This window comes from Vigna umbellata, chromosome 6 (genome assembly GCF_029865625.1).
Source record: "Vigna umbellata cultivar VRB3 chromosome 6, Vumbellata_1.0, whole genome shotgun sequence".
NCBI lineage: Eukaryota > Viridiplantae > Streptophyta > Magnoliopsida > Fabales > Fabaceae > Vigna > Vigna umbellata.
Window position 1 is genome coordinate 8,365,711 of NC_142170.1, and position 26,197 is coordinate 8,391,907.

Consider the following 26,197-nt stretch of genomic DNA (forward strand, 5'->3'; position numbering starts at 1 on the left):
GTGCAGAGCATCTGCAGGCACAAGTTTCGTCCCTTCAGTTAAACCATATTGTGGTTATATAACGAGCCGATAACAGTATGAACCATATGAATGATATAATATTATTCAGAAAATGTAAATTTTAGTGTGTTTTATGGAGACCGCTAAAATTAAGAATGTATTAGATAACAGTTTGATGTCATGACATCCTCATGAAAAATACTTGTCTGTCATGCTGTCTTAAAAGTTTGTCACGCATTAGACCTAGAGCTAAACAAAAGAAAGGGTTTAAGTTGTATGCCTTCTAAACTAATTTTAGACAAAAATTCAATGGATTACCTTGCTACCACATCATATTAATGCATGTACAATGGGGTATAGAAATCTTGTTTGCTATTGTATAAAAATGCTTTACACCATAAAGAATGATAAATATTGGCAATTAAAGGTGTAATGTTTGTTAGTCATGCATTATTGGATATCTTATATGGTCTAGGGATATGGTTAAAATAAAATATGTAATTGGTATACATATCTCTTTACAAACTGATTTTTGTGAACTTCACCTTTTACTTTCTAATAAGGTATATAATAACCTACTGTGTGTCTAGAAACTATTGAGTTAATGTATATTTTGTAAAAAAGTATCTAGAAAAAGGTTAGAACATCTCTTCACTACCTGATGCAACACTAAAGTATCAATGTTCATGTACATTACAAATTGTATCATGTTTTAAGAATAGTTTTGGATTTTCTTCTCTAAAACACGGATAAAATAATCAATGAGGGTATCTTGTGGCATTTTCTTGTTTTGTCCCTATCTAATAATGAAGTGTTGGTTGCATAATATCACAATAAGCATAAGCATTTGGGACAATTTGCTACCTTTGGTGGAGAGAAAGCACCGTAGAACTTCCTGGAGACTGGATGGATCTCAACTCTCAGGAAATCCAAGAAAACAACTTTTTTTGCAACCAGTGGTAAATAAAATCAAAAGCAGGCTAACAAAATGGAAAGATAGGCACTTATCCTTTGCTGGAAGAGTATGTCTAATTAAATTAGTTTTAACAGTGTTGTCCTTGTACTACATGTCTATGTTTAGGAAAATACAAAGGAAAATATTATGGGGATGGGGAGGGGAAGGCAGAAAAATATATTGGGTTCAATGGGAAAAACTGTGCCAAAATAAGAAAGAGGGTGGATTGGGCATTAAAGAAGATTTTTAATATGGCTCTATTTGGTAAATGGAACTCGAGATTAGGAACAGAAAAGATAGGACTGTGGAAGGATATATTAGAGTCAAAATATGGATCTTTGAAAAGTCTAAATGGTGTACTCAAAGTTCTTGGAGGTGGAAATATCTAAGAAAAAGTTGTGACTCTGCAAAAGAAAACTAGTTTGATAATAATGTGCAATGGAAAATTGGTTGCATGATATGCCACTCATGCATCTGTACCCTAGACTATATGCCAACTCAAATAAGAAACATGTCACCTTAGGGGAGGTAATACAATGGAGTGAAAACAAGTGGGAGTGGCACATGATTTGGAGGCGACAATGGTTTGATTGGGAAAAACAACAAGTATTTACATTCATGTCACAAATCTCTATAATTACTTTAAATTTAGAAAGGAAGGACACTTGAGTATGAGGAGGTGCAGAGGAAGAAGTATACACAGTTAAATATGCCTATAGGAAGTTGACTGATAGTTGTAGTGGGGAAGTTGAATGAGCATGAAGGTACTACCATTTACACAACACTTTGCTTGGAAAGTAATGCTAAATAAAGTGTTCATTAAAGAAAATCTAACAAAGATGGTTGCAATTTGGTATGTGATCTATGCGTTATGTGTGGGGAAAGTGTTGGAACAACTTGTTCTTTGAGTATAAGATAGCAAGCATAATGCGGAATATGTGTGATGTTTGAGTAGGAGTCAGTAGTGTATACCATAATCAGGTAATGATACACTGTAATGATACACTTCAAAACAATTTTGCCTAATGGAATTAAGTTAGAAAGGAAACATGATTTGGAGGGGCATGTGGATAGTCATTATACAGTGTATATGCAATAAAAGAAATGACATTATATTTAGAAAGGGGAGGGTTGATGCAAAAGAAATACTATATATGGCCTAAATCGGATTTTGGACATGGATAATGAGTAAAAATAAAAAAAGCTATATTCTCATTCTCTGATTGGTACTTTAACCCTGTACAATGCATCAAAACACTGGTGTGAAGCACAAGTCACAAAGAGAAAAACATTTCACATATACATAAATAGGGACAATTGTATTGGTTTTCGGGACACATATACATAAATAGGGATAATTGTATATGGTTTATGTTAAGATATGTCAAATATTCTATTAAAGGATATTAGGCAATCAAATATTATGTTAGTTATAATTTAGATATTATTATAATTTGTGCAGATTTGTGCACATGTCATTCCTTTAATAGATGAAGGATTATGGGATCCTTAAATGTATATATATATGGTACTCTACTCTTTGAAATAATATATCAGAATTATTCTTTAAACCTTTTATTAGTTTTCGGGTGAGTACTCTGTCTTCGTCTTGACTGCAATAGCATGCACATCAAATGTAAGATAAAGCCACTGAATAAAAGACAAGGTGATAAAAAATAATCCTAGACTCACTTTCCAGCCGCACATTCATTTTTTTTTAATTTGTAAGAAAATGCAACTATCCAATTGAAACTTGAAAATCTTGCAAGTTCGATATAGATTATATCTTATATATACAACAAACTTTATAAAATTTAAAACTATTTCTGTTTGGAGTTATATCAAATTTAATAACTAGCTTTATAGACTTTTGTGAATTTGTGATGGCTGGAGGTCAAAAGCTGATCTCTTGAAAAACTAAGAGGGGTCATGTGTTTGCTTGCTGATGACAAGATTCATCCTTGTAACCTTTAAGAACATGTGAAACATGAAAAAAAATTCAAGAATAAAACTTTGAACAAGAAAGGAGGAAAGTGAAACAAGCAAAACAACGCCCAAAGCTAAGAATGTACTAAACATAAAGGATTAGCCGATCGAAACAAGAGCATACAACTCCAAAAAAAAAAAGAGTGGATGGGTCCATCAATGAGTCTAGGTTGGTTCCAGCAGATGACTTTAGGTGGGTACCAACACCAACAGATGACTCTAGCAAGAGGATAGACGATTTCACCCAGAACAGTCGATTACTTCATTCAGTAGACGACTATCAGTTTTAGTTTTCGTTTTCTTTAGAATTTTGACATGATCAAGGAGAATTTTTTTTGTTAATGCTTAAATAAAGCATGCATTAGTTTCATCAAGAAAGTGTTTGATTGAAGCAGGGGGAGTAGGTGAAAAGTTTGAAGGTAGAAAACTTTGAATTAAAACTGCTTACAATTTGCATGAAAAAAGAAAATGACTTGGTCACCCAAGACCGAAAATGTCAGTTACACAACCAATTATACCCGTAGTGTTCAAGTTGGCATCACGGAATGATAACCAAATGAACCTTTATAATAAACAAAGTGAAGTTTTACAAAGTAGCTAGTTTCAGTAATGAATTTTAACATCCTTTGATATGAATCCAGTGAGCCACTTAGGATGAAATTACCAATATATGTATTGTCCCCCACAAGACGCTCATAACGTAAAAAATTACATAATTGAACAGTATCTATTTGATTATAAAATTCAAAAATTGACTCAACAAATTAGTTAATCATTCCTATATAGTCAGGAATAAGTAATGAACAAATTGAACTAATCAATATTATATTCTTCCCTTGCATGTCTCTAACATTAACAAGTCATACACACGTGAAGATCGGCACCACGTTTCAACCTAAGACATTGCACAGAATGACATTACCGAACTTGCATACCTCAGACGAGTGAAACTAGAAAACTTAAAATTTTAAAGTGTTTCTTTGTCTAGTTTTCCGCTTGAAATCTTCAGGACCAGCTAGACGAGTTGACGATGAATTCAACTCCTCTAAAAGTTCTTTTGCCAACTCAACCTTCCCTGTTTTATTTAAATTCTGGATTAGTGATCTATAGATAAATACCGAAGGAAGAATCCCCTTCTTTTTCATCTCCTTGAAGTATTTCAAAGACTCCTCAACACTTCCTGACCGGCCAAAAATCTCAATTAGTACAGTATATGTGAGCAGATCTGGTTCAATCCCGTTATCGGTCATTTCCTTATAATACACAAAGCACATATCAAATCTTCCAACCTTCCGCAAGCCATTCATTAGAGTATTGTAAGAAACTGTATCCGGGATGAGACCTGTATCCTTTATGGATGAAAACACATTAAGCATTTCATCCACACGGCCCATGTGACCCAAGATATCTAGAACAATATTGTATGTGACCAAATCCGGACCATACCTCTGTCTTCTAAGATGATCAAATACCACCAAGGATTTATCTTTCTGCCCACATTTGGCAAAGGCAAAAATGATCTTGTTGATGAAGGATGATGATGTGCTTGAAGACATTATCTCTGATATTTCCTCAAGAAATCTGATTAGCTCCACACAATCATTTTCTTTTGTGAAAGCCTTGGCAAACTTAAGGCACGAGGTTGCACTTGGGGATTTACAGGACAATAATAATTTCTTGAAAACTTGACAAGTAAGGTCAATGTCGTGACTTGCCTCCTCTAATATGAGATTATAGGCATCAAGGGAAACGACAATGTTCTTATCGTTTAAAATATTTAGCACTTTATCGGTATATGAATAGACATTCGCACTGGATGCTGGTGTATTTTTGACTGCGGCAATAAATTCTTTCAGATCTTCCTTTGTCACTATCTTTATGCCAGGAGATGCCTCTGTTGAATAATCCGGAAAACTGCAAACTGCCAGTGAATTAGCTATTACTGATTTAAAAACATTCAGAAAACTTTGGTTGTGATGGGAATGACGCAGTTAATGAGAATCATCATTAGGTTCATGTGATACAAAACTGCTTATTCATTCGATATTCACTTTTATTTTGCTGCCAAATGCTCAACAAACGAAAAATGCAGTAGGATCATAAAAATGTAAGTTGAATATGGATAACTATTTGGTTGCTAAAGCTAAACTAAAATAAGTTGCTTTGGAGTAGAACTAGGCATGAACATGAAATATGCTACATATCAAAATTCATTCATATCTGGCAGGCGTGTACATATCTATCATCTAAAAGAACAGGTATCTAAGAATAAGCCAAGCACACTAGCACTTCATAGGTCTGGCTCAATAAAAAATATGCAAATCTATACAAAACTATTAAAAAAACTCAAGTCATGGGAACCTTGATGATGGACTAATCTTAGTGGGTCACGTAATTCCCGCTAGGAGTAAGTTATAGCATATTGACAATAATGTCACACGACTAGTTCAACTAAAGTTCATCTGTTCAAGGTTGACAGTTTGATCTAACTCCAAACCTTCTTCCACCATGAAAGGGCAAGATGTTGCCCCGAGCAAATACGAGTGAACACATCTCATCCTTTCATAAACTTCATGAGGAATAAACTGCTCTGAAATGGTTTATCTCTAAAAGTGCACAAGTAAAGGGCATCAACCCTAGATTTTATTTAAAGCAAAATGTGCATATGGCCCGCTAAAATTCGAAGTGACACACCATTACTTGTGCATTTCAGTGACAATCTCACCTTTAGTGGAGACAATCTTGCACTCTTAACACATGATACAACATTTTCAATGCTTTTCAGCTCTCACCACTCCATGATAAAAAGTTTGAACTTAAACAGCAACAACAATAATAACCAATCAACCTACAGTAAAACCCAAAATTATTATGATATAACAAATTACAAAGGCAGTAGTATATTGATAATCATGACTTATAAGTGGAGGTTCTGAGAGCCACCCACCACAGGAACTTTACTTTCCACAATGAAGAAAACTACACTTTCATTCAAAACAGTAAGAATTTACAAAAAAAATTAAAAATTTGAATGAAAAAAATTGGGTTTGGAAGAGTACCGAATGATTGTTGAAAGAGGAAGGGAGAGATTGAAGCGAAAGCGGAACAGAGGAAGTTTAATCAATGAAAAGCCTCTTGTTGTTGCTCCTCCTAACATCCTTCGCAGCTGAAATGAGATTACCACGTTTGTGTTCATGTTCTTTTCTTTTATTCATAGGGTGCATAAACATGCTACAATTATAAATACTGCTGTTTAGTCCTTCTGATCGGTTTCACAATTAAGACCTCAAAAGTTATTTTTGCAAAGAGGCCCCTGCATAAAAGCTGGATAGGTCCCATAAGTTTGCAAGTTTTAGTTACCTTGCACCCACGTAATTATTGATGAGAAATATATTAGTTAAGGAAAAAAACATATTAAACTTATAGAGAAAGACTTTTTTTTTTTTTTTTATAAATCATAGATAAAACTTTATATATAGTATTTTAAGTTTTATTTCAATAAATATATGATCCAATCATGTAAACTTTTGTTATTTACTGAAATAAAATTTCAAATCTAATTAAAAGTAATAAAACCAGCACTTACAATACACAACCTAATTTTTGTCATACAATTATTATAACAATAAATTGAAAACACTCAAATTGAGACAAAATAAGAGTGCTGTTACTCTCCATTCGTTATATTTTGAAAATACATTTAAATAAATTAAGTCGTAAAGATTAAACTTGAAAATATATTTGTACTCAAAATATTACAACATTTAGTTAAAAAAGATAATTTGATCTTAATAATGTAATGTTAATTTTATTTTTGATAAATTATAAATCTTAAAAGTTAAATAAATTAAATCTGTTTTGATTTAAACGTAAAATTAAAATTCATGTATTTCAAATTTTTAAAAAATTAACATAATTGAATTAAAAGATTATACTTATTTAATTTTAAAAATAAAAAAAATGATTAAACTTTTAAAAATGAACAAATTTTAATTTTATATTTAAATTTAGAAATTAAAAATATATTTAACCCAAATTAAATTTATATTATATTACTTTCATTGAAAAAAAAATCCTTCAGAATATGTGATGGGGTTCACAATAGAGACCTCGAAAATTATGTTTTTGCAAAAAGGTCCATGTATAAAACCTTGAAAGGTGCCATTTCTTCGTGATTTGGGTGTGGAGAAGAAGAGCACGTTCAGTGCCAACGGGAATTCATCATCGTTTGTTCGGCGGCAAAGCCCGACGTTTTGGTTTGTTCAACGGTAAACCTTTTTCTTTTTTCTTTTGGTTTCTTATTTGCATTCACAATTGATGTATTAAGAATGGAGATTTTGTTTGTCCAACGGTAACCCTATGATGTCTCACTCATAGATTCCACAAATCTATCTGACAATTCAGTGTGCCCTTCAAAACAAATTTATGTTCTATTTCCAGTATCAGCAGATTCAAACAAGAGTGCTGAAATATCACTCTCACTTTTCCACAGCTTTACCGTAGATAACAATACTCTTTGCGAACTGAAGTGATGGAATATCACCTTCCAAACCGTTAAAGTCAATCAATTTCGCATTTTCTTCTTGGCTTCTTTTGAAAAGGGATACAAATTATGACTTTAGTTTTTTGATAGATACATTTCAAATAGCAGGCCAACCTAATATCTTATTTGAATAATGAAACTTGAGTAACCTGAATCTGACCTTGTGTCAAGTTCGTTTACAGATTTCAGTTCTAGTGCACTAATGGAAGTTAACTCGGATGGTTGGAATTCCAAAACTTTGGTTTTTGACTGATCCAGATGGTGTCAAGTGATCCGTGTAGTTGATCTCACCTTGTGGGATAGGACTTTGGGTGATTTTCTTTGATCTAGTGCCGTAGGTTATCCATTCCCAATTTGCCAAGTTTTTTATGTTAATTTTTGTCCTTGCTTTTTTAAATGAGTTACCTGCAAGATGTCATAGTTTCTTTATCTTGTGTTATAATTTTTTGACTGACCAGTGAGCCATTATCCCGATTTAGTCGATCACCAGACCAAGTTTAATAACAAAGCATGTTGCGACAAATACATTTTCTGTGTAAAAACTTTTTCTTCATTCTCACTTTTATAAAATTAAAAGTTTACGTGAAATTTTGGTAATTTTGTTTAAAACAGAATCAGATCAGAAAAATCGGTAGACCATTAATCATTAATGTAGAAACATGGAAACAACAACGATTTTTTTTCTTTTGATTGTAAAAACAATGGTTGCTTGGGCAACTCATCTGTTAGTATGCTCCCCTTATTCAATCCTGTTTAGTGTACGGGGCTGATGGAAGGAACCTCTGTGAACACTGTCTTAAACCCTGAGCCCTCGTGAAGAAAGCTTTCAACTTTCAATAATCAAGTGTGCTCCTTTGTTAAGAACTGTTTTATTTATCTTAATTTATGTATAGTGATATTATTTTCTTCACATAAAAAATGATAGATGGATCAAGGGAGGCAGGTATTCACAGTGGACCTTCTTGAGCGATATGCTGCAAAAGGTCGTGGAGTTATCACTTGCATGGCTGCCGGAAATGATGTCATTGTGATTGGAACCAGCAAAGGATGGGTCATCAGGCATGATTTTGGGCTTGGCAATTCATCTGGTGAAGTTTCAATTTTGAGCTTTCTGTTCCTTTGATACCCATTTTTATTAATTTTTAGATAGTGGAAACAAATTGGTATTTGATATCCCATTGAAATGTGTATTTTGAATTCAGTAACCTTCACATTTTGACTGTCAAATTTGAGGGTCTAATTTTAATTTTTGAATCAACATAGATATAAAATAGGGACCACTCTTTGAATGATTTTTTTTAGGGTTCTTGATAGTAGCGTGTACTTGAGTCTGGAATTTGGAGTTGTTTTCTTTAATATCCTGCTTCTTTAGTAGGATTGATGAGTGTCTTATATCTTGCTGTCTGTTTGGAGTGTAGAGATTGATCTCACTGTGGGTCGTCCTGGGGACCAATCAATCCACAGGGTTTTTGTTGATCCTGGAGGGAGTCACAGTATTGCCACTGTTGTTGGTCCTGGAGGAGCTGAAACTTTCTATACTCATGCCAAATGGAACAAGCCACGAATTTTGAGCAAGCTGAAAGGACTTGTTGTGAATGCTGTTGCATGGAACAAACAACAGATAACTGAAGGTAGTTAGTTTATCACTTATTTGACTTATGCCCATTGCTTGTAGATTTATTTACCATTAAAAGATTCGGATATTCATTTGTGCTGGAGGTTTTGATTAAACTTTTTAAACGCAGTTTCCACAAAGGAAGTTATTCTTGGTACTGAAAATGGTCAACTTCACGAGCTGTATGTGGATGAGAAGGATAAGAAAGAGAAGTACATCAAGTTTCTCTATGAATTAAGAGAACTTTCTGAAGCTTTTATGGGCTTGCAGGTATGCCTTTTTCCTGTTTACTGTTATAGCTTCTTTTTCCAAGATAAATGTATGGTTTTATCTCTTTTTAATGAATTTTAGAGTATTTTTTTTTTTCAAATGTGGTTAAGGCATTCAATTTATGTTCTGGTTCTTGTCCTTTTTTATCAGATGGAAACAGCTACCATAATTAATGGGACTAGGTATTATGTGATGGCAGTTACTCCTACTCGTCTTTACTCTTTCACTGGCTTTGGGTCACTAGAAGTAAGTCAAATACTATAAATTTCCACTTTTTTTGTTTATTTCCCTTGAGTAATCTATTCTATAAAGCATTTATACTTCAATGTGTTTCATGTATCCATGTTTGACACGTTTCCGATATTGACATTTTTTTATACTTTACCAATATATTAAGTGTCCAAGCTTTTAAGCATTTATACTCAATCCACAACAAACATTAAGAAGCATGTGTAATGGTCTCTTCATAAACCAAAGAGGGAGATTGTTTTCTTTATGAATTGTTTTAGAAAGTAGTAAGATTGTGATAGGTTCTTGAATCAAGAAACTATCGATAAACGCTAACCCAACACACTCAACACAGAAGAAAGAAAGAATCTGTATATTTCTTCTATATGAATCACAGTTTATACTCGTACAAAACCTCCCAAGGGATTTCTCCCTCCTCCATAGGATAGAAATGTCCTGCCTATTCAAAGAATTTCCAAAACTGAAAAACTGTACAATATTTCCTAAGCCTCTTATATAGGCTCCCCCTTTCCCTCCAACTAATAAAACTAACCGACTCCCCCTGTACAAAAATACCCTTCTCCCCTTATTCTCCTAACTAATGTTTTAATTCTTCTTTATCCTTTCATAAACTGTCAGTCTTCTACCAGATTGATTGTGTTATTTCTATATGTATATAATAGAAAGTAATTTATGATGACAATGATTTTTAATCTTGGGCTATCCTTTTTCATTATACCCTCCATGATCTTTCAAATTTCAATTTTACTGATTGTTATACAAATGTAGACTGTTTTTTCAGGTTATTTAGATCGTACTGTGCATTTTATGGAACTTCCTGGTGACATACCAAACAGGCAAGTGGTTTCTCTCCCCCTCTTTCTCTAAAAGCATAATACTATTGTTATATCATGGGAGCATTCAACATAAGTGGTCTAAATGCAGAAAATGACTTTATTTTTACAGTCCTTCATATGTGTTGTTTGTATATGATCTATACTTTCTAAGACTTCACTCTATTGATTATCTTTCAGTGAGTTGCATTTTTTCATTAAGCAACGGAGAGCTGTACATTTTGCATGGCTTTCTGGAGCTGGTATTTACCATGGTGGCTTAAATTTTGGAGGACAACAGAGGTAGTATAGAATGACTTGACTTTGTTGTCTGTTTCATCTTTAATAAATATTGATTTGGAACATGTTCACTATGTTGGTCATCTGCAAACCTCATTTCTGAACATGAATGGTTGCTACTGCAAATTCTTACATCTTGTTTTTTAGGAACTTATTCACCTTTCTCTCAATTTTCGACAGTTCTTCAGGTGGAAATGAAAATTTTATTGAGAACAAAGCTCTTTTGGACTACTCCAAATTGTCTGAAGGAGCTGAAGTAGTTAAACCAAGTTCAATGGCATTGTCTGAATTCCATTTCTTGTTGCTTCTGGGGAATAAGGTTAAGGTGTGTATGCACTTTTGTATCATAGTTTTGTTTTCACCCATACGTCACAATCCCAATTTAAAGAGTTTTATACATGTTTGCTAAATTATTTGAACATTTGTAGGTTGTAAACAGAATTAGTGAGAACATTATTGAGGAACTTCAGTTTGATCAAACTTCTGATTCAGCATCAAAGGGTATTATAGGGTTGTGTAGTGATGCCACAGCTGGTTTGTTTTATGCATATGATCAAAACTCCATCTTTCAGGTTTGTGTTTTCTGAATTCTGTAACCTTCTGAATTTTGGATCTAACTGGCTTGGTTATAATTGCTGCTGTATTTGATAATTTAGTAGGTGTCTATCAATGATGAGGGCCGAGATATGTGGAAGGTATATCTTGACATGAATGAATATACTGCTGCTTTAGCAAATTGCCGTGACCCTTTTCAAAGAGACCAAGTATATTTAGTGCAGGTCCTGTTCACTGTGCTGCCCAATAAATAGTTTGTCTAAATTCATGATAAATTTTTTTCCACAAGATAGTTTGGAGTTTGATTGTAATAATTTATGGTGCAGGCTGAAGCTGCATTTTCTTCTAGAGATTATTTTAGAGCTGCATCTTTCTATGCCAAAGTAAATCCCCTCTGAGTTCATTATTTTGTTATATATAGTTTGTTATATTACTGCAAGAGCTTCCTTTTCTTTCATGACACTTGATTACTTAAAAATACATGTGCTGCCCTTTGCTATATATCCTGGTCGACTGGACTTTCATAGCTATATACTTTCAAGGTTTCCAAATCGGGACCAAAAAGTTTCCAAATCATTGCATATAGATATCGTTTTACATCTTTTCCCAATGATTTGTATTCGTTTAAGAGGGAGATCCACATGTAATAGTTTAAAACTGTCTACCATTTTTTTTTTCTCATTTAAAAACATCATTCCCTAAAGATAGGTCTCTGAATGTTTTATGAGCTCTGATCATAAATTTAAAGTTTGACAGTGTAGAATATTTTGGCAGCATCATCTTTACATAAAGTGCTCTATTATGATAATTTGGTTATAATTGTGATTCCTTTGTACTTAAGTAATGCTTTCTAGTATTAACACTGCGGACTTTGTTTTGATAATCCGAAAGAAAAAATAAATTTGACAGGAATATTATTTGCAGATCAATTATATTTTATCATTTGAAGAGGTCACTTTGAAGTTCATTACTGCTGGTGAACAGGTACTTTTCATGCTGCTAGCCCTTAAATATGAATTATACTGTGGTTGCATTCTTTGTCAATGTGTGTATTTTTAGAAAAATTTACATTGTAATTTTTTCTTTCTATAAGAAAATCTTTTTTGATCATACTATTATAATATTATTTCATTCAGCCTGCTTCTAATACATCAGTGTATTAAGTTTAATAAATGATAAATAAATGTTGCATCATTGCATTTTCTTATGTGCATTTAATCTCTACAGTGATTGCTTTCTATGTTGGCATATGCAAACTGGTTTGATTTGGTTTATCCTGAATTTAAATTTTTAAATTTTTGGATTTGAAATTTGACTCATTCTTATACAAATTCACTGGTTTCTTTCTTTGTGTAGGATGCTTTGAGAACTTTCTTATTGCGGAAGCTTGATAATTTAGAAAAGAGCGACAAATGCCAAATAACAATGATATCCACTTGGGCAACTGAATTGTATTTGGACAAGGTTCTACATTCTTGACATTTGGAATAATAATTCCTTTATCTAATTTTCTGTGAACAATGGCATAACAAAACCTTATATGATATCCAAATTTAAACTAGAGTGGTGCTTAATTATGTATAATATGTCCTGAAATTCCATCTGTTTTCCACAAACTCCTTATTGTTTTACTTATTTGTACATGGGACATGAAAAATGAGTGATAGGAAAAAGAAACAATTCTTATTGTTATGAATGCAAATTTAATATCAGAGCTGAATTGCGACAATGAAGAGCTTAAACTACTCCTAGCTAGGGATAGTTCGCTTAGAGCTTAAGCTAAATGCTGAAACAAACACAAAAATCATGGCCCATCAGTAAGTGTGATAAGAAAACCATTCTTTACTGCTTTAATAAATTTAAGTTATATAAACTTGTGTGTAATGAAAGCCACAGTCCCCAACCTTTGTGAAAGAATCGGCTTGACATGAAAATGCAAATATACTGTGTTCACAATGTTAATGCAAACACATTGTAGTTGTTAGGAAGTTAAAAATATATGAACGGAGGAATAAAGGAGGAATACCGAACGGTAGCCGGAAGGAAGGAGGGAATGACCGAACGGTAGCTGGAAGGAGGAGGGAAGTAAATGCCGAGCGGTAACCAGAAGGGAGTAGGGAAGTACAGCCCGAATGGTGGGAGGAGGGAGTGAACGGTGGGAGGAAGGAGTGAACGGTGGGAGGAAGGAGTGAAGGAACCGAACGCTATATACACTAATACCGAACGGTAGAGGATGAATAAAAAGGGCGTGAAAGTTTGTTAGGTTGCTAGGGGGAGCGAGAGAGTATAAATAAACCTTCTATGATTCTGTTGAGTAGCTAGTCATTTCTTATGTTTTGTAAACAGGTCTTGGACCTTGTTGAGGGGGATTAGGCTCCCGAGTTGTTATTGTTTTCGTTTTACAGATACAGTGAATACATACATACAATTACAGAGATCATACACATTTCCTTTGTTTTCTCTTGTTTATTTGCTCTGGCGTGCGTGGGTGTTGCGAGAAAAGTTAGGTCTCTTACTAAGATACCTAACAAATTGGTCCGACCTGCCGGATCGGAGTGAGGGTGAAGGATCAAGAAGTAATTAAGAGGCTGACGGATCCAATTAAAGGGAGAAAAGAGCAATGGAGAACCAGCTGGATGCCATGGAGATAGCGGTCAAAGGATTGCGCCAAGATATGACGGTGATACGGCAAGATTTGCAAGAAGTCTTGCGGATTTTGGGAGGAGGGGCGCGTGACCAGGAGGGGATGTCTGACGGTAGTCAAACGTCTGTAAACGCCAATCGAAGGACGAGGTGGGAAGACGTGATCGGAGGAAAAGTTGGAGAGCGCGGCGAAAGTCACGGCGGGTGGCAAAAACAGGTAGAATTGCCCCTTTTTCGAGGGTTTTGATCCGCTAAATTGGATCAATCGCGCGGAAAAAATTTCGAAGGGCAAGGCATCTCGGACGAGGAGAAAGTGAGATTAGCATACATTAGTATGGAAGGGAGTGCAGGATACTGGATACAGGCGTGGAGAATGAAGGCCAAAAACCAATCCTGGGAAGGGCTGAAGGATGCGCTGGTAATGAGGTTTGGGAATCAAAACAGAGGGTCGGTCTTTGAGCGATTAGGAGGGACTAAACAAATAGGGACAATGGATGAGTTCGTCCAAGAATTCGAGGGTTTGGCGGGGCAGACGAAGGGGTTGCCGGAGGAACAACTACTGGGGTATTTCCTCGCAAGCTTGCAGGAGAATATACGAAATCAAGTTCGAATACAAGATCCCCAAGCACTGATGGCCACCATGCGAATCGCCAGGGACGTGGAGGAAGCTCGCAAGGGAAATAAGGATGGGGGCTGGAGCGAAAATATAAACCCATCAGTGTGGGGGCGGAGTGTAGGCGGAGGAGGTGCAGTGGTGAGGGTCGAACCAAATTGAAGCAGTGAAGAAACAAAACAAAATAGGTGTGCAAAAAGGGTGGATGCCATGAAGAAGGTGGCGAAGCTGGACGTTGAGCGGAGTGTGGAAGAGAGGAACTTGTTCTCTGTTGGATACAAAAATGTGGTGGGGTCCTAGAGAGTTTCATGGAGGATCTTGTCATCGATAGAGCAGAAAGAGGAGTCAAAAGGCATCTCGGACGAGGAGAAAGTGCGATTAGCATACATTAGTATGGAAGGGAGTGCAGGATACTGGATACGGGCGTGGAGAATGAAGGCCAAAAACCAATCCTGGGAAGGGCTGAAGGATGCGCTGGTAATGAGGTTTGGGAATCGAAACAGAGGGTCGGTCTTTGAGCGATTAGGAGGGACTAAACAAATAGGGACAATGGATGAGTTCGTCCAAGAATTCGAGGGTTTGGCGGGGCAGACGAAGGGGTTGCCGGAGGAACAACTACTGGGGTATTTCCTCGCAAGCTTGCAGGAGAATATACGAAATCAAGTTCGAATACAAGATCCCCAAGCACTGATGGCCACCATGCGAATCGCCAGGGACGTGGAGGAAGCTCGCAAGGGAAATAAGGATGGGGGCTGGAGCGAAAATATAAACCCATCAGTGTGGGGGCGGAGTGTAGGCGGAGGAGGTGCAGTGGTGAGGGTCGAACCAAATTGAAGCAGTGAAGAAACAAAACAAAATAGGTGTGCAAAAAGGGTGGATGCTATGAAGAAGGTGGCGAAGCTGGACGTTGAGCGGAGTGTGGAAGAGAGGAACTTGTTCTCTGTTGGATACAAAAATGTGGTGGGGTCCTAGAGAGTTTCATGGAGGATCTTGTCATCGATAGAGCAGAAAGAGGAGTCAAAAGGGAATGAGTTGAATGTTAAGCGCATAAGGTATTATAGGCACATGGTCGAGTTGGAGCTGTCTAATACTTGCAGTGCTATTAGGATAATTTTAGATGAGCATCTTATCCCATCCACTAATATTGCGGAGTCCACGATGTTTTATTATAAGATGAAAGGAGACTATTACAGGTACTTGGCAGAATTCCAAGCTGGTAATAAAAAATAGAGGTAGCAGATCAGTCATTTAAAGCATATTAGACCGTTGTTACCACTATTGAGAGTGAATTTCAACCTACACATTCTATTCGTTTGGGTCTGGCTCTAAATTTCTCTGTGTTTTATTATGAGATAATGAATTCACCTAAAAGGGTATGTCATCTTGCTAGGCAAGCGTTTGGTGTTGGCTATGTTGTGATTGATTGGAGTAGGAATCCTTTTAGTTATGGTGATTATTCTTATGTTGCGGTTGGAAACTCAGGAGATGACTATGATATAGTAGGGAGGTCAATTGATAACTGTTTGTTTTTTGCTGATGAAGTAACCTGCCAAGAGCACCCAGATACGGTTGGGGGTGATGATGAATGGACTACGAGAGTCTGTTCGCATAATTGACACATTGAGCACTGGAAATGATTATATTGCTGAGGTGGAGGGATTAGGAATCAGAGATAAACTTTATCTCTTGGAGTTGGGAGGGGTGGATGTGATATTAGGAGTTACCTGTTTGGCATCCCTGGGAAAAATGAAAGTAGATTGGTGGTAGCTGAGCATGAAGATTGAGCAGGAGGAATGGAAGACATCGGTGGAGGGTTTGAGGTGCAGAATGTTGGAAGTTAATAGAATCCAGGAAGAGTGGAAGACATTAGAGGAGGATTTGCCACCACCCAAGCCTCCAGACCTGAATTGGAGGGCGCCACTTGGGAAAAGGAGCATTACATCAAATAACAGTACCGTGACTTCAACCTTGAGGACAAGGTTGATTTTGAGGGGTGGAGTAATGTTAGGAAGTTAAAAATATATGAGCGGAGGAATAAAGGAGGAATACCGAACGGTAGCCGGAAGGAAGGAGGGAATGACCGAACGGTAGCTGGAAGGAAGGTTGGAAGCAGAGGCCGAGCGGTAGCCAAAGGAAAGGGGGAAGTACCGAACGGTAGCTGGAAGGAGGAGGGAAGTAAATGTCGAGCGGTAACCAGAAGGGAGTAGGGAAGTATAGCCCGAACGGTATCTACACTAATACAGAATGGTGGGAGGAAGGAGTGAACGGTGGGAGGAAGGAGTGAAGGAACCGAACTGTATATACACTAATATCGAACGGTAAAGGATGAATAAAAAGGGCGGAAAAATTTGTTAGGTTGCTAGGGGGAGCGGGAAAGTATAAATAAACCTTCTGTGATTCTGTTTAGTAGCTAGTCATTTCTTATGTTCTCTAAACAGGTCTTGGACCTTGTTGAGGGGGATTAGGCTCCCGAGTTATTATTGTTTTCGTTTTACAGATACAGTGAATACATACATACAATTACAGAGATTATATACATTTCTTTTGTTTCTCTTGTTTATTTGCTCTGGCGTGAGTGGATGTTGCGAGAAAAGTTAGGTCTCTTACTAAGATACCTAACATTAGTAAAACATTAACGCTTAGAGATTCATGATATAGTTTTTTTTTTGTTGAGAAAATGGCTAGAGCTGTGAAGAAATTTCTGATACTCTAGAATGGCCTTAGGCAATTAAGTTACTCCTTCAGTTGTATTCTTTAATATTTATCTTGTGAGTTAATAGGTATTTTTTGCTTGCAAGTTAATTTGGTTTTCATCTCTTTTGATATTTTAGATAAACCGACTGCTCTTGGAAGATGACTCTGCATCAGAGAATAGCAATTTAGAGTACCAATCAATCATTAAAGAGTTTCGTGCTTTTCTCAGTGACAGCAAGGATGTATTGGATGAAACAACTACAATGAAACTTTTAGAAAGGTATTATTTGATACTTGATATGCCTGCCACATGTTTTTGGCTGGACATTAATTCTTGCTACTTACCTGTTTTCTTCAATTTTATTTATAAAGTTATGTGAGTTTATATTTTTAAAATTCTCTCAACCACAGGTTATTTCATTTAGGGTTTAGTTCAATAAAAAGATGCAGGAAAGAAAAAGTATGTTCTTTAAGGGCAGAGTGGGAGCATCCAGTTCCATGTTTGTTTGGATTTAATTAATTTTATAGTTTTTAGAGTTTTTTAAAATTTAGTTATCATAATAAATTATTCAAGAGAAACTATTAAATTTGTAAAATGTGGACACCCTTTGTCTCAACGAGAGATTCAAGATAACAAGGTGTTTTTTTAATGTATAACTAGATTGAGTAGTAATAGATGCAAACCTTTTGGGATTAGAACACAGTGTAGTATATGGTGGGATACTATTTCGGATTTTATTAGATATGAATTCTGTACTCTTTAATCTACCTCTTTATAGGGTCGTTCCTTGAGTGAGTTCTGGTAGAGTCCCCCCACTATTTTGTATCTTTTATTTTACTTTTAATGCTATTTTGGTATGTTGTAGATGATTGATATAACTTGGGTTACCAGCTTAATTCAGATTGCTAGTTACATATGATGCCTTTGCATACCTTAGTTTGAAAATAAAGGGTATTAATAATGCATCATTAGCTATTTTGATTCATTGATGATGATGGATGACTCCATCCTTCTGCGTTCTGCCTTGGATCTGGTATTGCAACTTTCACAATTGTAAATTCATCACATAATACCCCCATACTACTCAATATGAGACTTAGGTACCCCATAATGTCCAAGTCCCCACTGTAGCTGCGCTCCTAAGAGTTGATGTTCTAGCGGGACTGCACATGAAAACTTTGTAACCAATTAATCTAAACACTTGAGGAACTCTCCCTTAAATTTTAGCTTTTCAGGGGGAATAGCAAATCACTTAGGTACTCCGCTGAGCATCCTATTACTAGTTGATGTGGAGCTTAAACACCTCATGATACCCAACTCCCTGTCACAATAACATAATCTTTTATTGTTTATCATATCAATCTGAATAAGTTTTCAATTTATTTAGTGGCTTATTTCCTTGTCATTTACAACTTTGACCAAAGTTAGTTATATATTATATGACCATTAATCTTATATAATTTTGGTTTTGCAATTTTCTACAGTTATGGAAGAGTTGAAGAATTGGTATATTTTGCGAGCTTAGAAGGGCACTATGAGATTGTAGTTCACCATTACATTCAGGTGCACTGTTTGCAATTTGTCTCATGTCATCACTAACGATCTCCATTTCCATAATCCAGATCTCTATTGCTTTATAGAAGTATACAATCTCACATTGATTATATTTCCTTTTCTCTGTTCTTACTTTCTGTTTTTGTTTCTTTTTTCCAGCAAGGTGAATCAAAGAAAGCATTGGAATTGCTTCAGAAACCTGATGTGCCTATAGATCTGCAGGTATGATTCACCTTTTAGGATTTGGGGTGTGAAAATCTATTTGTCTCTATTTTGTCCCATTCGTCTCGAGCTATTTCAGCCATTATATTAAATTGGAACTGTAGCCTCTCAATTTCTTTTGAGAAATGTAACAAATTATGGACAATACTGGCTGTCGTATGCAGTATAAGTTTGCCCCGGACCTTATTGCCCTTGATGCATATGAAACTGTGGAGTCATGGATGGCTACAAAGAATCTGAACCCAAGGAAACTGATTCCTGCAATGATGCGCTATTCAAGCGAACCACATGCAAAGTACTGCATATTTGTGTTTGCATTTTTATTCAGTTAAATGTTTCAGTCACAATTGTGTTCATCAATTTATTTATTCTGTGTTCTCTCTGTTTTTTTTTTTCTGACAGTTTTCTTAAATTTATTGATACTGTTTTGGAATTTTAAGTTCATTTATGTAAACTATTTTTGCATGAAGGAATGAGACACATGAAGTCATTAAATATCTTGAATATTGCGTTCATCGATTACATAATGAAGACCCTGGAGTTCATAACCTGCTACTTTCTTTGTATGCAAAACAGGTTGGTGTCTTGCTTCTACATGCATGATCCGTGTACTTCTGATGTTGTGATTATGAAGGGTGTTTCATGTTCCTATTGTATTTTGATATCATCTATATCTATATATAAATAAATGAATATATGTATTCCTGCAAATGAACAAATGGATGCTACAGTTATCCATGCCTGTGCAATTTTCATAAGGAGTTGGTAATCTCTGCATAGTTTATGCTGTGCACCTTACACCTCTAAACTATATGACGTTAATCTACCTGTCTTTTCACTTCTCATGTACGCAAACAAAAACTACTCTTTACTGTATGGCCGTGCCAATGCCATTCATTAAAACTGAAATGAAAGTTCATAGTGCTATTTAAACTTACTTTATTCGTACTGCAATTTAAAACTATTAAAATCTCCTAAGATCGAATCAAATTTCCTGTTTTTTCCATTAAGATAAGATGATAATCATATTCTTTATTGTATGTTCATTAACACTCACAGGACATGATTGGGATTGCAATTGTAAATATAAGTTGAACAAGATCCTTCATGGAAATATTAATGGAAATTCTAATATGTGCATTTTTCTTTGTAAAACATAACTTTAATTAATCAACTGAGGTTTGACCGAGTCTTAAACTAGTCTCATTTCTTGCAGCTGATACATGGAAATAGTTGTTTATCTTGAAAAGATTTTACGTCTTCTCGGTCTGTCTAGCATTGACAATTGTGCCTATTTATGTATTTGTTTCTTTTTCTTTTTGTCTACTCAGGAAGATGATAGTTCACTTCTACGTTTCCTACAATGTAAATTTGGTAAAGGACCGGAAAATGGTCCTGAGTTCTTCTATGATCCTAAGTATGCCTTGCGTCTTTGCCTAAAGGAAAAACGAATGCGAGCATGTGTTCATATATACAGCATGATGTCTATGCACGAAGAAGCGGTTGCCCTTGCCCTACAGGTGAGATTAATATGATGACAATGAGTTTTAGCGCACTCCTTCTAATATACTCTCTACTATTGGTTATAATTTATTAAAAATTATAAAATCATGACAATAAGCGGTAAATGGGAAGTGGAACCCACAAAAAAAATGTGTTTTTTGATAAATTTAAGTCAGTAGTAGAGAATGTGTTTAAAAGTTTGTTGTTAGAATTTGTCATTGGTGATATTTTTCACTCGTAGTTATATCTTTTAGGGATTCTGCAAGAGCAACCAATTCTAACAGATGTTTTATTCTTTATGCACTAGAAATCTTGATATAGGGAATATAATTCACTTATGAGGACCAAAAGTGCCTTCTATTGGGGGATTTTTCTGCCTTTATGGCCCTTCTCCATTTGGCTGGGATAAGTTATTGGTCTTGTAGAATATATAGTTCTCTCAGGTTTTGAAAAGTAGTTCAACATATCCAGTTAGATGTTTTTTAAATTTTCAATATTTTTACATCCCAACAAAGAAATAAAAAATAAGCCTTCGTATATTTTGAAGATATTTTACTTTTTCATTTTTTAATTGTCATAATTTTGTGCTAACTAACTTTCCTATACCAGGTTGATTCAGAGCTTGCTATGGCTGAAGCTGACAAGGTTGAAGATGATGAAGATTTGAGAAAGAAACTCTGGCTTATGATAGCTAAGCATGTTGTTGAACAAGAAAAGGGAACTAAGAGGGAAAACATTAGGAAGGCAATTGCATTTCTTAAAGAAACTGATGGCCTGCTAAAGATTGAGGACATATTACCATTCTTTCCAGATTTTGCGCTGATTGATGACTTCAAGGTACAGTTATTTTTGTTCTGATTTTGTCATCTTGATTGACAATTTTCAAACCTGATCAATTTATCTAGTGATACTTACTAGCTATGTTTTATTTTATTTTTGTTCTCTGTTGACATTTTCATATAATATGTCAAAATTAACTAAAGAATGTGATATGTGAACTATATGTCTTAGATAATTGTAATTGGTTTTCTTGAACTGCGGTTGGTGAGCTTATCTAAATTTATGCAGGAGGCTATATGCTCCTCATTGGAGGACTACAATAAGCAAATTGAACAGCTTAAAGAAGAGATGAATGATGCAACCCGCGGTGCTGACAACATCAGAAATGATATCAGTGCACTTGCTCAAAGATGCACTATTATTGATCGAGACGAGGAATGCGGGGTATTGCTCTTCCTGATACATTAAGATCAATCTGCTTTTGTTTTTCTGATTTAGTTTGCTGAACCAATGCCCTAAACTGAAATCATTTTATTCTACTCCCTATAGGTCTGCCGACGGAAAATTCTAGCTGTGGGGAGGGACGTAGGCATGGGTCGAGGTTTTACATTAGTAGGACAAATGGCTCCCTTTTACATCTTCCCGTGTGGACATGCCTTCCACGCACAGTGCCTGATTGCCCATGTGACTCGTTGTACAGTTGATTCCCAGGTAAATACAATGCCTTTATCTCGTAACTGTCATCTCACGGCGACTACTTCACATTATGGTACCTGAAAATTTGTTGTTTTAGATTAGTCCAACACTAGTGTGGGTGTGAAAAGCGATGTAATAAAGCTGAAAGGACACAGTGATCTGATCTTTAGCTTTTTAACATTAAAAAGATGGGATAGTTTTGAGAGGGGATATCCAAAACTCAGTTATTGTTTCACAAGTTAATTAAAATGACGCAAATACACTGTAATGGAGCACAACAATGCTGTTTGGTTTGGACCTTGAACATGGGTTAATACAGTGGTCATAAATTGACAATATCGGTAGTTTTATATCCTAAAAAAATTTTATTCTCAAGTTTTGTTTTTATTGTCATAACCTTGTTTTTCATGGCATAAAAATGTTGCCCCCACCTCAAACCGGTATATACTTATTGCCAATACCGCCATTCAGATTGAATCTATTGGGAAAATGTTGCAGGCTGAGTATATACTGGATCTGCAGAAACAACTGACTTTGATGGGCAGTGAAACAAAAAGAGAATCCAATGGCACCCTTTCTCCAGAGGAGTCCATTCCTAGCATGAGCACTGTAGACAAGGTTTGTCGAGAGCTTTCTTTCATGAACCGTATGGCATGTATTTGTATTTGACGGCAGAAATTTATTGCTCAACATTACATTTTTCTTGCAGTGAAATTTAAGTTTCAAATTTCTTTTCTTGTTCTACCATTACTATTCTTATGACCTGTGGTTTTTATCAACTTTGGTCTTTAAATATCCATCTTCATTTGAATTGAGTGTGAATTCATAGAGGTCTGTGACGTATACTTTTGCTGCTGCTGGAATTACTCTTTAAGCATTAAAAAAAACTTGTGTTAGCATCTTGGTGAACTTTACATTAGGGTGCTAAATGCTTGTACTTTGATGGAGTTGAACAACACTGAATAACTTTTTGTAATGGTGTCAAATTATGTGCAGCTCCGGTCACAACTGGATGATGCTATAGCTAGTGAATGCCCATTTTGTGGTGATCTGATGATCCGTGAGATTTCTTTGCCTTTTATCCATCCCGAGGAAGAGCAACATGTGCTACGATCATGGGAGATAAAACCAATCGCTGGAAACCAGAACCAGAGAAATACGTCGTTACCTATATCTGGATGAGTTGTAATGTAATATGCTTGCTCTCCGTGAATAACATTGCTATTCACTAGAGTACTTTTTTTATTGTCCCAGTTCTTTGCAGTGTTTGGTTGGGAATGTTTGAATACTTATTCTTTTTTAGTTTACATTCCGTTTCCTTTGTCTTATGCTGTTGACTCACTTATTTTCTCATTGCCAAAAGTAGTTTACCCCACTCCCCTCTGTAAAGTGTAAACCCTGTACCTTATTGTAACTCACGGTTGCATCCACTTTTGTGACCAGAAGGCATTCTCGAAAGTTCATTCAATTTCTTAAATAGAGTTTTTCTTCTTTTTTGCATCGTTACATGATACAAGCTAAAATTACTCTTTATATACTTTTGGTACTATTATTCAATTAAAGTAACAGTTCGACTTAACTCGCACGTATGCTTTTATTACACAAATTATTAATATATAACTTCAATTTTAATTAAAGAACAAGATCAAAAGCACCCTTTTATGTGTACTCACTTTTTCTTTACCAAAATTGAGCTAATAAGACAATTCAATCAGACCTGAGAGCAACTTAGCATCCAAATACCAAGAGATCAATCATCATTGACTTGTTTACCTTGTTTCAATTGATGCAAGAATTAGAACATCTTCGCCAAATCCTAAGTTATTGTCTACAATTTGCATTCATGAATCATGTCTTAACTTTCTGTACTTGGTAACTTGTTTCTGGCAGGGATCGAAAGAACTTGAGATTCTAGGAGCAGATTCGTGCTCAGATTTTGCAAAACTAAATTTTCTTCAACTTACCTAGTGTCCTGTGAGATACAAACATACTTCCAGAACACAAAATAGAACACTCGAAAAATTCAATCCTTAACATCCTCAACTCTTCAGGTTGTGACACAGTTTAAGCGTTAGACCATAATTAAAGATATTTTGTTAAATTAAACTCAATGTTGATGATGTTAAAAGGGAAGTACAGCTTGAATAATTTTAGGTATTCTTATTAATAAGTTCGGATCTCATCATCACCATCCACTCTTTGAGAGGGAAAACCCGTTATCTTCTGTACATACATACATAGCTAAATCATTTACAAGATCACATCATTCCAAGTTCTTCTCTCCAACCGAGTCGTCCCCTCTGACTCGGTCAGGTCAACTCAGAACCAACCCCGACCCGAAAACAAGGCTCGGGCAACCATTTCCAGCCACCGCTCTAATCTTCGCCGTTGTCAACGCCATGCGTGGTTTAACCCTGACCCCAGCAACTCAAGTACATCACTTTCCTCAGAGACTCGTCCGCTTGAGTCACCCTTTTCTGCACGTCAGAGCTCCCCGCCACAGCGCCGGCGCCATCGGACCCCACGACGCCGGACAAGGGGCGAAGATCCGACAGGGCTCCGCCTGAGAATAGGCGGCTGCGGTTGTGGTGGATGGAATTGAGCGCCGTCTTGCACTTGTAGCCAGGATCGGTGTGACCCTGCGCCACAGCCACGGTGGCCGCCATCCAAACACGGTTCAAGTAACTCATATTTCTCTTGGTTTTTCTTTTCCTTCTGTTATTAGTTCACGATACAACACAACAGAGGTGAGCGAAACGTTAGTAGTGAAATGAATCGGAAGAGGAAGAGGGAATTTATAGAAGAAACGTGAAGCACTAGGATACAGATGGGCCCCATTCTCCACCTAAACATATAGATTAATACGTATTAGAGATTTGGTGTATCACTTTTAAGTCTTCTTTAATACAGCAGTACTTTATACACGTATTTAGATTGCGTGAGATACTATACACCATTCCAATTAAAATTATTAATTTTGTTTGGTATTCTAATAGCATCAGTAATATTAGCATTTAATTAAGTTTAAGTGATGTGTTTAAGTTAATATAATGGTGAGAGACAGTATTAGTATTGTTGGTGAGGGATAAGAGTGGTGGTTCGAGGAAACAGGTGGTGGACTTATCCGAAAGAGACATAATTGTCACCTATGACTCACCTTTTCCTTCTCCCACATTAATGTCCCTGTCTTATTTTATCTTTATTTTCTCTCTCTTCAATTCTTCACCATATATGGGTCCCACCCTCAGTTCGTCTGTTTCCTAAACTCTGGTCTAGAAAGATTGTCGTTTTGTGAAGGGGTAGTTTTGTCCTTTCACAGGTGGCCCATTCTTTTTCGCACTTTTCTTATTCGTTTGATGGTATACGTGTTATGTGTGGAACTGTGGCAATGACACGTTGGTGTTTGTGGCATCGTGGAGGATGGGCCTGCAGTACGATGATCCATTAGTTATGGGCCGAGGGCAGCGATCACGTGCCTCCGCATGGCTCCATTCTCTCTCTTTCTCTCTCACCGCCACCGCATTGCACTTGTCATTTTTCTATTCGTTCTTTAAGATAAAAAAACAGCTTTTACTCTTTACACTTTTACACTTTACACTTTACACCACCTTCGATGATGGTTGGAGTTACTATTGTTATTTTGTATTTCTTTCATTGGTCTCTACAATTTTCTCTTTAACATGGCTGATATATATGATTTCGTTTGATGTGAGTCGTATATGTATAAGTAGTATAACCATATATGGTTAAATATTCGAAAGAAGAATTTTATTTATTTTTACTTTGAGTGATAAAATTGTGTCTCATATACAAAATAATAAAATTATTTCTCTAAATATTTGAATTAGCAAAAGTAGAGTCTTAACATTCATTATGTGGACTTGAATGCTTGGAATTACTTCTCCTCAATTGAGATAGTGAAAGATGTTTCACTGAAGTTTTTTACCATACAACATGGTCTTGTAAAAGTAGCTAGTTTCGTTTGTACTCGGATGAACACGTTAAAAAGAGACAAGTTGGTGGTCACTCTAATCAGTAACAGCTTATGCAATCATATATGCAGAGAAGACGTTACTTTTACACGTTTTTTGGTAAAAAATCAGTGTATGAAGCCACTAGAATTGTTGGAAAGCACGTTGTTTTGTTTTGTAGAGGATGAACTTGGCCTATTTCTTGTACAATGAATTTCGTCATTCACCAGTTATG

General features: G+C 35.9%; 3 protein-coding genes and 1 pseudogene across 3 annotated transcripts; 2 read left to right on the forward strand and 2 right to left on the reverse strand.

The window, feature by feature from the left end:
- Window positions 1–3,738: 3,738 nt before the first annotated feature.
- Window positions 3,739–6,137, reverse strand: LOC124846370 (Tetratricopeptide repeat (TPR)-like superfamily protein). The gene is made up of 2 exons (XM_047323611.2): window positions 6,001–6,137; window positions 3,739–4,855 (listed from the first exon to the last, which is right to left on the reverse strand). The coding sequence occupies exons 1-2, from the start codon at window positions 6,135–6,137 to the stop codon at window positions 3,901–3,903; spliced, it is 1,092 nt and encodes a 363-aa protein (XP_047179567.2). The 3' UTR covers window positions 3,739–3,900.
- Window positions 6,138–7,090: 953 nt separating this feature from the next.
- LOC124846371 (zinc ion binding protein) lies at window positions 7,091–23,497 on the forward strand. Its single transcript, XM_088092851.1, has 24 exons — window positions 7,091–7,209; window positions 8,410–8,572; window positions 8,903–9,115; window positions 9,230–9,369; window positions 9,520–9,615; window positions 10,387–10,454; window positions 10,632–10,733; window positions 10,911–11,055; window positions 11,159–11,302; window positions 11,390–11,509; window positions 11,612–11,668; window positions 12,210–12,269; window positions 12,642–12,749; window positions 17,373–17,515; window positions 18,721–18,799; window positions 18,950–19,012; window positions 19,177–19,307; window positions 19,483–19,588; window positions 20,344–20,532; window positions 21,125–21,352; window positions 21,584–21,739; window positions 21,845–22,006; window positions 22,490–22,609; window positions 22,988–23,497. Exons 2-24 carry the CDS (start codon window positions 8,410–8,412, stop codon window positions 23,171–23,173), a joined length of 2,979 nt encoding a protein of 992 aa, XP_087948977.1. The 5' UTR covers window positions 7,091–7,209; the 3' UTR covers window positions 23,174–23,497.
- Window positions 13,787–17,203, forward strand: LOC124846374 (14-3-3-like protein D pseudogene; annotated as a pseudogene).
- A 634-nt stretch (window positions 23,498–24,131) lies between the features above and the next one.
- Window positions 24,132–24,767, reverse strand: LOC124846376 (uncharacterized). The gene has a single exon (XM_047323615.2). It carries the CDS (start codon window positions 24,679–24,681, stop codon window positions 24,400–24,402), a length of 282 nt encoding a protein of 93 aa, XP_047179571.1. The 5' UTR covers window positions 24,682–24,767; the 3' UTR covers window positions 24,132–24,399.
- Window positions 24,768–26,197: the final 1,430 nt, after the last annotated feature.

Coding starts and splice junctions, on each gene's coding strand:
- LOC124846370 (XM_047323611.2), bottom strand. CDS start 6,137: ATGAACACAAACGTGGTAATCTCATTTCAGCTGCGAAGGATGTTAGGA. Junction 4,856..6,000: donor CCTCTTTCAACAATCATTCG/GTACTCTTCCAA, acceptor GGCAGTTTGCAG/TTTTCCGGATTATTCAACAG.
- LOC124846371 (XM_088092851.1), top strand. CDS start 8,410: ATGGATCAAGGGAGGCAGGTATTCACAGTGGACCTTCTTGAGCGATAT. Junction 9,116..9,229: donor CAAACAACAGATAACTGAAG/GTAGTTAGTTTA, acceptor TTTTAAACGCAG/TTTCCACAAAGGAAGTTATT. Junction 22,007..22,489: donor GTTGTACAGTTGATTCCCAG/GTAAATACAATG, acceptor AAAATGTTGCAG/GCTGAGTATATACTGGATCT.
- LOC124846376 (XM_047323615.2), bottom strand. CDS start 24,681: ATGAGTTACTTGAACCGTGTTTGGATGGCGGCCACCGTGGCTGTGGCG.